The 15,000-nt window shown below is 39.1% G+C and overlaps 2 protein-coding genes across 2 annotated transcripts in view; both read left to right on the forward strand.

Moving 5' to 3' along the window:
- mrpl15 (mitochondrial ribosomal protein L15) overlaps window positions 1-1,949 on the forward strand; it is a 2,495-nt gene extending 546 nt beyond the window's left edge. The window contains exons 3-5 of the mRNA XM_072451024.1: window positions 1,035-1,200; window positions 1,382-1,505; window positions 1,601-1,949. Of these exons, the coding sequence (XP_072307125.1) occupies window positions 1,035-1,200; window positions 1,382-1,505; window positions 1,601-1,938 (628 nt within the window). The 3' untranslated portion in view covers window positions 1,939-1,949. The remainder of the gene's footprint in view (window positions 1-1,034; window positions 1,201-1,381; window positions 1,506-1,600) is intronic.
- Window positions 1,950-6,952: 5,003 nt separating this feature from the next.
- Window positions 6,953-8,590, forward strand: sox32 (SRY-box transcription factor 32). Its single transcript, XM_072451371.1, has 2 exons — window positions 6,953-7,389; window positions 7,867-8,590. Exons 1-2 carry the CDS (start codon window positions 7,113-7,115, stop codon window positions 8,451-8,453), a joined length of 864 nt encoding a protein of 287 aa, XP_072307472.1. The 5' UTR covers window positions 6,953-7,112; the 3' UTR covers window positions 8,454-8,590.
- Window positions 8,591-15,000: the final 6,410 nt, after the last annotated feature.

Here is a 15,000-nt window from a genome sequence, read left to right on the forward strand (position 1 = left end):
ATATATTGAGTTCTGGGTCCAAGGCAATCATAGAAATGGTTAGAACATTTTACGTTTTGCTATTAATTTATTCATTACAAAGTGCAACGTAATCAATAAGGGAAATAGGAAAATGTTATGTCAAAGTGCAATAAGATAAGATATTCCTTTATTGTCCCACATGGGGAAATTTCATTGGTGCAACGCAGGTAGATCCAGAGGTAGATACAGCAATGTAATCAATAAAGGAAAAGGGAATGAAAATGTGTCTAGTGCCCCCATCATCACAGTCTAGAATTTGAAAATCATCCATTCAGAGCATTAATCTGTTGTGTTCACGTGACATATCAATAGTGTAGAAGGCCTATAGTTTAACAGAGCTGGAGACCGGCAATGTTATTGTAGAATTTGCTGTTTAACTGCAGACTTGTTGACTTGTTGACTTGTTTTATGGTTAATATCTTTGTAATTACTGGTCCTATCCACATAAAACTAAAATTGGCACAAATGGAGACAATGGAAAGTGGTACCTTTATCCAACCCCAAAGACGGGTAAAGACAACCCCAAAGTCTGTTGAAAGCACATAAAGCTATAAGATAAATATTACAAGTTTGTAGAGCAATTACCTATATAATAATAAGATTTTAAATTTGTGTGTGGATTTATTCATAAATATTCAATCAATTTATATTCATAAATGCATTTTTTTTTTTTTAAACGGTGAATATCCCCTTGAGTAGAACCCAAGCCTTCCATCTGAAATTAGGACATTCTAGAACACAAACCTAACTCTGCCCACTCAGCTCTACTCGACTCTATACCATACTGTAAACAAGGCCAAAACTCCTCTAATTTATTCAACAATTATTGTTTAAAAAACAAAAATACATGAAAGCGTCCTTATTATCTTAAATTATTTATTCAAATTCAAGAAAACTATGTTCCCTGTGTGTAAATTGTCTCTGGATTTTGGATGAAATTGGATCAATAAAGGTCAATAAATAAATGCATTTTAGTGTTATAAATTTACAAGTGACATCTTTTACTCTTTCAGCCGACGTCCTCAATACCAGCCCTTGACACTCAAACGTCTGCAGTATCTCATTGATTTGGGTCGGGTCGACCCAACTCAGCCCATAGACCTAACTCAGCTCGTGAATGCTAGAGGACTCACTGTGCAGCCTCTAAAGAGAGACTACGGAGTCCAGCTCGTGGATGAGGTATGCCCCAAATGGATGGGCCTAGTAAACACAAGCGTTTACTAGGCCACAGTAAACACTGGTGTGCAACAGTACAACCGCAACACTATTACATCTATCATACAATGCCAGCAGATGGTGCTGTAGAGCCATGACATTGACATGTAAATGTAGCTGTACTGCTCTGTTTGTTGTCTTCCAGGGTTCTGACATTTTTGCTGCAAAAATCAATATAGAAGTTCAAAGGGCTTCTGAAGGGGCCATAGCTGCTATTGAGAGGAATGGAGGAGTGATAACCACCAGTTACTATGATCCCATAAGTCTCGGTAATTAAACATTCATTACTATGTCTTGCATTTTCTCATGACCAATTTAAACAAAATAAAACAATTTTAATGATTATTATGTTTGCATACTTTAGGGATTCTCATCAAGCCTGTCCCATTCTTCATGAGGGGGCAACCTATACCACGCAGAATGCTGCCAGGAGAGGACATGGTGCCCTATTACTCAGACGCTGAAAACAGAGGTTACTTGGCAGAACTGGACAAAATCCAAAAGGCCCGACTAGCCTTAGCCCTCAAGTATGGATATGTTTTGCCAGACATTTCAAAAGATGAACTCTACCACATGCTTTCTATTAGGAAGGGTGTCAGACAAATCTTTCTTGGTCTTTCTCCAGGATGGGTTGTTAATATGCCTGAGAAAAAGATTTTGAAACCTACTGATGAGAAACTGCTCAAATATTACAACTCATAATTTGTAAATAATTTTTTTTTTTTTTCTCTCTCTCATTAAACTATGGTATTCATACATGAAAAATACACTTAAGAGCAACTTTTATATTTAAACACTGTACTCTAAACTTAAAAAATAATAAAGTTATAAAAAGTTTATTTGCCATAATTATGCTTTTGACATAAACATATAAATCGACATGTAAAAAGTTTAATTTAATTTTCTTTGATCCTAATTTGCATTGCCGTAATTAACCCAGCTAATCCAATGCTGTTACAGTCCACCTCTCCTTCACCATGAGGCAGTAACAGGTGAGGGGGAAATAAGGAAAATATTAGATGTCTCAAAGAATGAAAACAGGAAACAGATGCCCAGTGCTGTGTGTAACTTGCTAAAAGGGTTGTATAGATCCAGAAGGGGAGTTAGAAGTTAGTCATATGCAGCTGTATCCTGGTCTGGACATTCAATAAGGACTCCTCATCCCACTGCAGGAAGAAATTGGGAAAACTCACGTTTTGCTTAAATAACTCTGGAAGGAAGTGCCAATAAGAAATGGCAAGACTAGCTGTCCTTGTTTTGTATTTATAATTGGATTTAAATATATTATATTATACAAGGAATTGATTATTTTTTAAGGAATTGTGTTAACACCTTACAATTACACATCTCAAATATTACACCATTTTAGCATTTCAGAGTTGGAACACACCCATGCAGTAGACACTGCATATTGTCGATCAAAGCTAAAGGCCATGTTTTCTATTAATAAGTTTATTAGGTATTTTACTCGAGATTGTTCTGTGGGCCGCAGGAGCACAATTTCTGCTCCTTCAAAAGCACTATCAAGGGAAGCATATGTTTGTGTCTGTATCGCTGTGTGGTTATTTAGTGAGCTAAATTTGTTCGTGTAATTTATCATTAAAATTAACACATGCTATTTTTTCATGCAGTGTTGAGCTTATATTATTCTCTTAAAGTGCAAAGGTTTCACTTTGATGACTTCTCACGTGGTTTTTGTGTGTTTTTTCCTGAACCTCAAGTATCTAATAAACTACACAGGTTGTGGATGCATGCAATACCTTGTCTGTCAGGAAACCAGCCCAAATCCTTACCGCATAATACCTAAAATAAATCACACCACAGGAAAGAAAGAGCACAATCATTGTTTATGGCAGAACTACAGCGCTTATCTTCAAAGTAGCAGATCCTTTTGAGTCTGTTTCAAACTCACATTTCCAAATACAGACTTCAGTCTATGACTGTTGCACTAAAACTGAATTAAGTATTTTCTATTGTCACAATTTATTCACAAGTTATTTACACTAGCTATAAAATAGTTTAGTCTTTGTTAGTACAAACAGTTTAACATTGCTCCTATTAATCTAATGTCTGAGTCTCCCTATTAAATTAAACGTGGCCAGACCACGCTGAAGAAGAGCAGGCCCAGATTATCTACTCTTGATTGGCCCACTAAATACAGACAGATATCATGGTGTCTCACAGCTCTCAGTCTAACTTCAGTAAATAATTAGGGATAATTATGCCTAATGGACGCTGCTCTGTCTGCTGAAGTGAGACATGTGCCAAAGACAGTGGAGGATCAGTGCATACAGTGTATACTCACTATGGACCATACAAGACCAATTGAATTCAGAAGATAAGACTTATCAGTAGTCAGGAAGAATACAGTTCCTCATTTGCACAGACAGTGCAGCATACAGTCCTTTATTTACCGAGAAAGGGATGCAGTCCTCAGGAGGTAACTTCAGGTGCTAAATAATAAACAGGGATGTGCTGTGTAATGAGGGACCACGGACACTTGATGCTTTATAATAGGCATGCAAGAGACAAAAATAACTCATTAAAACACCACAAATAATATTTTGTACAACTTAAAAATAAAAATGATACTCTAGTATTAAAAAAGATGACTTTACAGAAGCCACCTTTGGACCACCTGGGCTCCAGTACAGGCCTGAGCTGTTTGAAGTCTGGCTGAGCCTGCCATGTTATCTATGCTTTGAGGTGGGGACCATTGTGTTCTGCTAATGAGGCTACATTAAGGTTGTCTACACCAGGGGGTATGTAATCCTCTCTGCTGGCCTGTCGTAGGCCAGGGAAGGGCCTGTTGACACTGGGAGTGTGAAGGCTTGCTCTCGGCCCCCTGGACCTCAGTACACTGAGCATCTTCTCAAACAAAGTTCAGTGGGGCACATAGCGCTGCATGGAATGCTGTCTTGATGCTTGCCTGCTGTGCCCATACAATACAGCACAATGCAATACAGTGCATAGATGGCACTGCTATTTTCCTGTCACACCTCTGGCCATGAGACAATGTGCTCTGTATGAATGACCCTCTGTAAGGAAAGTCTGTGAGCTGGGCCGTGACAGCAGCCCAGAATACAGTGCTTCATTAGCTCGGGTCAACACACTGTCTCACATCCTGCAGTCTTACTGCTCTGTCTCATGATGGTGTCCCAGTGTCCCAGGTCAGTAAATTATCCATGCCATGTCAGGTGAATTCAGTCCATCAGATAGAAAGGTAAAACTATCCAAGACACTCCAAAGCTGTCATGCTTCATCCCAGTTGAGACGTACCAAAAATAAAGTTTATACAAAGCAGAATAATATCCAATCGTCACATGCAGATTAATCACACAAAAAAAGCCTCTAAAACTTTATGTATAGTCCAACGGGTTAGCTCCTGGTGCTCTTCTTCCTTTGCCATCCAGCACATGAGTGATCCAAAGTGAAGAAGAGGCAGAGGACTGTCCCATATATGGCTTCTGTCCAGTACAATGGGACATTGTTATGAGGACAATCCCTACTCACAGAACATAGTGGTCATTGAGCCAAGTGCTGTCCTTGTTTGATGATGAGACAATGCATTGATATCCTACTGTTACCACACAGATTATCTTAATTATAAGATTATTATAGGCGTAACTTTAGGTTTAGATTTAAGAGAATTATTCTCTAAAGTAGATTTGGGAAAACTAAGAAGATTAGGCCAGTAGTTGTTGGCTTTTTACATTATCAACATCCTCTACAAACCCCACAGCACTGTACTGTCCAGTGACTCCACAAGCCCAACTAAATGCAGTCGAAACCAACGTTATTGTATTCACGCTGTGTCCTTCAAACTAATTGATTAAATCCATTAGCGCTTTTCAAAGCGAAATGCAGCATGCGTTCCGATTAACATCTAGGATGTGGATTCAACCTTAATACTGACAACTTCACCCCTCCCCCGAGGCTATCTGAAACTCCTGGAGCCAAATAATTAGTTATTTAGTCTCGTTTAGTGATATAATGCTTTCAGTGGGCTATAGTCAACTGTCAGAACACGTGGACTGTGTCTGTCGCCCTCATCTAATCAGATGGCCAAAGTCAAAGCTTAGTTTTCCCTTTAATCAACAAGTAGAATATTTACTCGTGACTGTTTTGACAAAGAAATAGTCTTTCTCTAACATCATTAGAGTCATCATTTTTTGCGCTCACTTGTTTAGTGCGTGATGGGTGTCCAGCATGTCAGGCACTTGTTTATTGGGCCATGTCATTATGTAACGTCTCCATGTGTATAATCCATGGTATGAACCTCCATAGTTATAATCCACATATTACCACCCTAAAGACACTGCGTTAGTGACTCGTCTGTGAGACAAAGCCGGTCAGGTGCAGCCATTACGCTCCGTGTATTGCAGCGTAATCGCAACTGCCGTCGCATAATGAGGGCTATTGTAGTTTAATGTCAGTGCAAGGGCCCCGGAGACATATTCATAGACCGTGCAGTGCAGTGGGCACCTGTAATGGGATGGCCCTGGCTCATGGCTGTTGGAGTGAGTTCCTAAACAAGCGCTGAAGCTGCAAAAATGTGGCCTCCTGCTAATTTTGCCCATGTTCCTATTGTCTATGAGTTACATTTAGTACTTTAGAACGCGCACAATTAGAGATAAAATGTCCTGCTAAATGTGTTTTGCCTCTAAATAAAGTCACATCCACGCGCGCGCCGCTGGTGGTTATGGGCCTGCGCACAGTTGGGATGATCTGATTTCAACACGGTTAAAAAGAGTGTGCAACAACCTCTCAAGTTGGATACCAGTTTACCCCAAATTAAAGAGCCCCGTGAGTCCGCAGTGGTTTCTGTGTCTGTTCCAACAGTTTTGATAGACGTCAATACACGTCAGCTTCTGTCAGTCTGTTCAGTCTGCTCTGACCTAACATCATGTTATTTTCAAGAGTGTCTGATTTTGATGTTACTGTAGGTGCATCTATTGTACAAGCTCGTTCCCTGGATTGAGTTTGTTTCATAGGACATTTACCGTCACCTATCATTCCCATCAGAAGTGCATCCAGGTAAATATTTGAGCGCGTCGATCAGTAATCGCGTAATAAACGCGCCTTGATCATGTTTGTCTCACGTGTAAAATGTTCCTTGATAGAGACAAAAGATGACCGATAAGAACTGAGAGCCTCGATTTAATTAGTAACCAAGCAACCTCGTGAACACTTTGATGTGCACCTATCAATACGGCGCTGTCACTATTGATTTGATTCAATTTCTCCAAGGCCTCTCGCAGCATAAAATATGCCTCAAAGGGGTAAATTGAAAAAGGTTTCTAAGCAATCAATATGAGCATTTAATGTAGGCCTGTTTATAAATGTAATATAGCCTATGCTGAAAACAGGAGAAATTCTATGGGCATTTGCCTATAAAACGCAGTGTTCGAATAAAAACGTGCCTCTTTGAGGCTAGTTCTATTGGTCATGACTGGTGTGGTATGGTGTGGTATGGTGTGTGTGGTATGGTGTGGGGGTGGTATGGTGTGGGGGTGGTATGGTGTGGTATGGTATGGTATGGTGTGTGTGGTATGGTGTGGGGGTGGTATGGTGTGGTATGGTGTGGTATGGTGTGGGGTGGTATGGTGTGGTATGGTGTGGTATGGTGTGGTATGGTGTGGGGGTGGTATGGTGTGGTATGGTGTGGTATGGTGTGGTATGGTGTGTGTGGTGTGGTGTGGTATGACACTGTGTGGTGGTTTCGTGCGGTCGTTGACTGGAGTTCTTTATGGCCTACCACTAACCTGAGAATACACCTTGATTTCACACCTCGCCTCCACTCCTCCTGGCCTCCCATTGGTGGATGGCTTTGATATAGGCTCGGCTCAGCAGCAGTGCAGCCAAACACAGCAGACATGCATTTAAGCCAAGAGCGCGTCCAGTGCCACGCGATGATGGACAGCACCGAGACCGGGGACCACATGACTGAGGTGCAATCCCCGTGCTCCGGACCTTCAAGCCCCCTCTCGGTCAACTCCGACTCCAGCTGCAACAGCCCAGAAGCCAAGTCCTCCGCAGGGCAGAGGGTCAGAAGGCCCCTGAACGCCTTCATCATCTGGACCAAAGAGGAGCGCAGGCGCCTGGCCCAGCTCAACCCGGACCTAGAGAACACAGACCTCAGCAAAATACTCGGTAAGTCCAGTCAGAACATTTGAGGCCCAAAAAGGAAAGGAAAAAAAAAAAGTATATGTATATAAATGTGTACACACACATATATATATATATATATATATATATATATATATATATATATATATATATATATATATATATATATATATATATATGTGTATATATATATATATATATACATATATATATATATATATATATATATATATATATATATATATATGTATATATAATATTTTTAGCTAGTGTAATTATTTTAAATAATTAGCGGCTTGCATCTTGTTAATATTTTAGCGACAATATTCCAAAGTATAGCATAAAAGGAAAACTATTCCTAAGAATGGTTTTAACTTTTTATTTCAACTTCAAAATGACTATTTGTAACAGAAACATTTCTTATTGGCTTATTCACTCCTGTTCACAAACACTTTAACTGTAACATGGCCCTAATCTAATCACATGCTCCTATCTCCTCAGGGAAGACTTGGAAGGCCATGTCTTTGGCAGAGAAGCGTCCGTACATGCAGGAGGCCGAGCGCCTGAGGGTCCAGCACACCATTGACTACCCTAACTACAAGTATAGGCCACGCAGGAAGAAGCAGGTTAAGAAGACCCCCAGCAAGCCCCAAACTCCAGAGACCCCTGCACCACCATCTCTAGCCCCCTACTTCCCCCCCAGCTACAGCACCCCCTACGGCCTCAGCTACCTACTCCACAACCAGCAGCAAGCCTACACACCAACCCAGAGTGCGTATCCCACAGCATTCCCAGACACAACCAATGCTTTCGATTCTCTGTGCCCTCCTGCCTACTCCGACCAACAGCTGTACTACAGCCAAATGCAGCACGGTGGCCCCACACCTGGCCTCTTGGACCAGGTTGAGTCCAGGTTCTACCCCAGCCCCTCCCTGGACTTGTACCTAGAGCAGATTCAGCTGGACACACTGTATGATCTGGACCGCAGTGAGTTTGAACAGTACCTGGGACCTCCCACGCTCAGGCCACAATCAGTGGACCCCAACAGTTACCAGTTCAACCTCAGAGAAGAGCGGTCCCTCTCGTAGCACCAGGACTGTGCCATAAAGAGAATTTATGCCCTAAACAAGTGCAATTGTTTTGTTGATACACTGTAAATAGTGTCTTTTGTTATGAGTTCAAATTTTGTTGTGGATGAATAAATATCTAAATATAAACTGTTAAATCTTTCTTGAATTATTTATTATTTATTTTAATGATTGAGTTGACTGAAAATTATTGGTGTGAATTTACTTAAAAATTCTAAACAAATTTCAAAATTTAAAATCTTTTACTCTAAATCTTTCAGAGTTGGAGATTACATTTTCCACACTAATCTGAATAATGAATAATGAATGATCAGCTCCTCTTAGTTGAATTGCATCACTTTGCAACATATAGTACATTTCTTAAATGTATAGGTATGTCAGTGCTGGCATGATATTATCAATAATAAATATGCTTACAGTTATCTACTTATGTTCATAGTGACAGTGATAACTCACCACTCTACTGAATTTATAATGATTTCATAATGTCTATGTATTTTTAAATCACCTTTTATATTTCATACATACGAAACATACATGGGAAACAGAGCTAGGTATGAACAACGAGCTAGGAATCAAAATGATCTGTTGAAAGGGCAAAAAGTTCTTCAAAAATGTATGGTTTTCTTCAAAAACCATGAATAATCTTTAAATAAAGTAATATAGTCTAGTTGTTTTTAATTTGACGTAACTATAAACAAGAGGAAAAGACACTTAAAAGATGCTATGAACCTGCTGACATTATGGTTTACCTCATCTCATCAGTGTGCTGAATGTGGCGCCACAGGCACACAATGCATCCCCGAAGTTCCTTTTTCATTTCAAAATCTTACAAAGAATCTAAATTTAGATGTTAAATCTCTACAGTGCATGACTTTCCACTCTCACTGGCTGCCAAATGTGGACTCACTTACAAAAACATGATGAAGTGAAGTCTGTGACTGACAGAACTACTCAGCCATTGCAGGTCAGGTGAGAGGCAACAACTAATATCCTTTAGACTTTGAAGGCGGAAACAGCATGACTCAGATCTTAACCTGTGGGAAGGAAGTGATGAGCAGAAGGGCAGAAGGAGGAGGGCAGAGGGGTCGAGAGAGAAGCCCGTCCAAGAGCACCTGAACAAACGGAACTAGAGTGATGCGAGCCAACTTCCCACAACAATATTGACACAAGAAATATGACCACAAATGCAAAATGATTATTAAGAAACAGCTGGCAGAAAACTCTGTATAACCGACATTTGTGCTGTAGCCTCAGAGTTGTTTTGTAGCAACCGTAGGCCCTCCGCAGCAATTAGCAAGCGGTCACAGGAACTTCCTGAAGGACAAACAAGTGGATGAGAGAGTTTGTCAGAATATAAAGGGGAAAAGTGGCTGAGCTATAGTGCATTTAGACAGGACTTTGTTCATGTTGGACTGTCGCGACGTTTTGGACAAGAGAGGAAGACATGACAATATTACAGGACTGGAAAGACATTTATTGGTTGCATGGAGAAGGTTTGGCACCAGAAAAATTATATCACACTTTAATAGCATTTAATGGACCTGCAAGAAAACTGAATGGACATTTTTGTTGTAAAACATATGACCAAATAGAAGTTTAAAGCTGGGGTACCCAATTTTCAAAGGTCAAAAAGAGGAAGTATGTATTTAAATCAACTTGTGCTCTCAAACCCTTCGTATTCACATGCATTCCTTTTCAGGCGAGTACACAACTTTAGAACAGCTTTTTCAGATGGAGAAGTGAAGCTGGGGAGATCACCCAAGCACACCAGAGCACTGCTTTCAGCTTTTACTTCCTGGTTAACAAGATATAAAACACTTTATTAATAGCTGCAGACAGCATACAGTTGTCTCATTTTGGTCACAAATTTCTGCTTTTCCAATATATATTTTGGAGAGAAATTAAAATTCACACTACAAAAAACAGGCTATATATGACACAAATTCAGTAAAAAAAAAAAAAAAAACTCCTTAATTGAAATGGAAGTGAAGTGTTTACAAGCATTTGTAGTTTCAATAGATACAGCTTTGACATTTATTCTGTTGAAGGATTTCTTGGCCCGCAGGCTTTATTAGACAGGACAGCTCAGTGTGAAATGAGGATGAGAGAGAATGGAGAACATGCAGTAAATTGTCAGAGGGGATTTGAACTTGTGACGTTCGACCACCGGTCAGCACAGCTTCAACATTTTTATATACTTGTTTGTATCCATATACATATTTCCCCTAAGTATTTGTATAGATTTGTAATACTTTCTACGGTACCACATTCAATGACCAGTTCTCCTCTTCATTCAGCACATTTTGGACACACGTTGGGAATTGTGCCTAATATTATACCTATTGAGATCTATAGCGCTACATACATTTACATTAATATATGTATAGGTATATTACTAAATCTGGAGGTCTCATTACAAATAGATAGAGGTAGAAATAATTTATTAAATCATTTTTCAGGAAAGGATTTGGTTGCCGCACCTCATTTGTACAAACACCAAAAGTCTAACTGCAGCAGGAAAAAAAAGTTAGCACATTGTTTGATTTTTCTGTATGAAGCTGAGTTATAAGAAAACTCTACACTTATTATTGTCTTTTCAGAGTGCTTTGTGGTATGAGAATTGTTGATCGTTCCAAACTCATAAACAGTCTTGAGCCGTGTACTTTTTTACTGTATCCATTTTCAAACACATTTATGTAACATTTGTCGGCGTAGATATTTCTCCACAAATGGTCCAGGAATGCCAGCGCTTATCACTGTGACACTTGCTGGTGCGGTTGGTATGAGCAGGTCAAACAGTGGATAGAGAAGACACATTCCTGCTGCTTTACAGATTAAATATTCAAACACTGGCACGCAAATTGCTGACTTTATGCCACGCCTAAAATAGATCGGGCCCTACATTTGTGACATTCTTGAGATTTGGAGAGACAAAATTAGACCTCTCTTGTCTTACCTCCAGCCTGAGGATCCTCAATGATTTCCTGTTCTGGAGCAGTTTGGGCTGAAGAAGTGAGCCTGCCGTCCACAGATAGTGCTCATCCGTGTATTATCCTGCAGAGGGGAGGAAACTCAGGCAGGAAAAAGCCCCAAAGGAGATACAGTGTTCTCATCCTAAAGAAATGCAGGAAATATATGAGAATCATTTCATACATTAAAGCCTAAGGCGTCTTTCTTACTTGCTTACGCGGCAGAAAAATACATAAAAGGAAAAAAAAGAAAAGAAACAAACAAAATGGTGGCTGTCATATTGTTCTCAAAAGTTTGGATTGTTGAATTGAAGGACTTTCTTGACAATTTGTTTTCTAAATGGCTTGATGCAAGCAGGCCTGTCACGATAATACAGCTTAAGATTCTATAGACAATAAAAGGTCATATGGAAACTAATTTATGTCACTGAAGCGGGTATATCCCCCCCAAAAAATGTTTCTAAATGCAATAACTAAATACCAGAATGAAACACTTAGTAGTTTGTCGCTATAATGAGTTATTTATTCAACCGTCTGCAGCGTAGTACAGAAAAATAACAAAAAGTACCCCACCAGTACAAAGGAAAAAGTACCTGCGATAAATATTGATGCCCAAAAATGATTGCTCCATTTCTTATTGAACGACATGGTAAGTCGATATAGTAATTATCAAGACAATGGTTTACAGTAAGGCGGCAAAATTTGAAAGAAAAAAATAAAATAATTGCCATTTGACAGGCAGATACTATTTATGTTTTCAAGTCATCATTCTGATCAAACTGTACATTTGAGAGAAGATTGAATTGTTGAAATATGAAGTGCTAAATAACAGGAGAACATGCTTTTAGAAGTTGGCACTAGGGATGTCGCTATATACCTTTTTAGTGTAATGATTATTAACGATTATTCATGATTATTGACGCAAACAGTAATTTTATCCTATTCAAATTGTCTGATAGATCACAATTCCTACAATATGTGACCAGCTTTATCAAATCAAACCTTCAGAATCCTGAAAAGTGAATAATATGCTTAGAATAATATGTAAGTGAACATAAACAGCCAGATACAAAAACTTTTTACATTTAGGTTTAATTTAGGTTTATATTTAGGTAATATGTTTTGCTTCAAATGTGATCATGATTATTATTGTTTTCTTTGTGCGAAAATCACAATTATCAATTAATAATCTTGACATCCCTTCAGGGTTAGTAAGTTATTTTCATAGCAGATGACATTTGCTATAAAAATTGTGATTTAACTTGATTTTGCCACCTTGCTTTTCCTATAATCAGCCAAAGATACATCTCTAAACTCATGCTTGGGTCTTGGGTCTTGGGTCTTGGGTCTTGGGTCTTGGGTCTTGGGTCTTGGGTCTTGGGTCTTGGGTCTTGGGTCTTGGGTCTTGGGTCTTGGGTCTTGGGTCTTGGGTCTTGGGTCTTGGGTCTGTGGCTGAGTGAATGTGTCTGTCTGATCACTTCATTATGAGTCAGTCAGCTGTAATTGGCCTGTTTAACCTCATCAGACCAGCCCAGCACTGGCCTTCACCATATCACAGCCGACACACACAGACCGTGACACCTTTAAAGAGACTTACCCAAATATACTGTATACAAACCATTGACTTATCTATCTCAGACACACTGAATTAATTTGTGCAATGGATTTTAGATTGACTGCTTTTAATCAAATCTTCTTACATTAATTAACAAATGTATCCCTCTTTTTAGATCTGGTTTGGCAGCAAATGTAGTATTTTATTCTTACTGTGATTATTATTTTTGATAACTCTTTTTATATATATATATATTTTGTTTTGTCAAAACCTGGTCTTGACATCAAAATCTTTAGACAGGATGTTACCAAGGCCATTTCAGGCGGTCTCAAGCAAAGTACTTTGCTTATAAGTGGAGTAATAAGTACAGATACAGCACCTACTTTGAAATATAGTGAAGTAATAATACACTAATACATAACAAGGAAAAATGGAAAAATCAAGTTAAAAGTATGCTACAATTTCATATCAGATCCTGCCTCAAACTCGCAGATCCTATTACCTGATTGTCAACTAAGGGCTAAATTAAATAATTCAGCCCGTCTATGAGTCTCTGGCTGGTGCTGTCAGTGCTGTCATGTGCCGCAGACAGAGGCCCGACCAGACAGCCTGATTACTGGGTGTGACCTGTGACCTGCGCCATCAAAGTCCTCAGCCCAAAAACTCTAACGCCTGTCAACAAACACTCGCAGGGCTTAGCTGAACACTGCCTTCAAAGTGAGGGCTCAAGTCTGCGCTGAGTAATAAAATAAAATATTAAGGATTCTAACTAACTATTCTTTACCTCCTGGCAATGTGTGAATGATCATGGATAGTGCCGGTTGATTTGAACGCCAGGGGTGGGTAGAGTAGCCAAAATGTATACTCAAGTAAGGGTAATGTTACTTTAAAATATTATTGCTGATACTGAGAATGGGAACATAATTCATCTCATTGGAGAACCACAATGGTCAAAGGGAGCATTCATCACAGGGAAATACTGGTGTTTTGGGGCTGCCCAAATGAGGCACTGCAGATTGTCTTCAACATAGATATTGCATTTGACTTTAAAACAATGTATCTTGGATGTAAAACTTTTATTTGTATGTGTATTGAATGTGCTGGTGTGTAACATTTGACTTTGTGTACTTGTTACTCTTGTTTTGCCTTGTAGATATTATTGATCAAATTATCAAAATGATCAAATCTACCAAGCGACTGAAGATAAAAAAAATTCACATTGGCTATAATCTTTACACATTTACATCCAAACTGTTTATTAATATGTGTTGTCCCATTATAAATATATAAAATACATCAATAAAAATCATATATTATGGTAAGATGTAAGAAGAGCAAATGTCCAAATCCTTTAATGTTGTTCATGCAAAGCTTTTGTGTTGCTCATGGTGGGAAGAGTATTGTTACTTCAAACGAAAAATTACTCAGAAGAAGTAAAAGTAAAAACTCTGGAAAGCACAAAGTAAAATGTAACTGAATACTAACTCTGAGCAACGCTGCTCTATTATTTATGACATCTATGAAAATATGTCAGGACAACTGAAGGTCCCCAGTATGATGAATTCCATTGTCTATGAATATTTAGTTAATACTTAAAAGTGCTGTAAATGCCACAAACAAGTTCTGTGCTATTGAAGAACTGGGCAGGCAACTGTAACAGAAAAGGTGTCGTAAGTTATTAATTTAACATTGTATATATAGTCTTCAATTAGAAGGATTTTTCAGGTCAAATGTGCTACAAGCCGATATGTCACTGTCATGTGCCCTGTGTCCTGTCAGGGGCCCTCGCTGTGCCCTGTGTCCTGTCAGGGGCCCTCGCTGGTTTGTGTTGTGTGTTGTTTAACGCCTGTGATGACTGACTTAGCAGGGTCAGCCTCGCAGCTCGGCAGGGGCCCTCTGTGTATTAACGTCAATTTGATTCTATTTTCATGTTAATTGAAAGAGAACAAAACATGTGTCTCGCCACAATAATCAAAAATCTTTCCATAAAGCATTGTATTGCACATAAAGGGTCTGAGGA

Source organism: Eucyclogobius newberryi, unplaced genomic scaffold, assembly GCF_026437365.1.
Source record: "Eucyclogobius newberryi isolate DKJ021-1_F unplaced genomic scaffold, fEucNew1.0.hap1 SCAF_18, whole genome shotgun sequence".
NCBI lineage: Eukaryota > Metazoa > Chordata > Actinopteri > Gobiiformes > Gobiidae > Eucyclogobius > Eucyclogobius newberryi.

Bases quoted from the DNA above. Each gene is read 5' to 3' on its own strand.
- sox32 (XM_072451371.1), top strand. From the start codon at position 7,113: ATGCATTTAAGCCAAGAGCGCGTCCAGTGCCACGCGATGATGGACAGC. The intron at 7,390-7,866 runs GTAAGTCCAGTC...CTATCTCCTCAG, and splicing joins AGACCTCAGCAAAATACTCG to GGAAGACTTGGAAGGCCATG.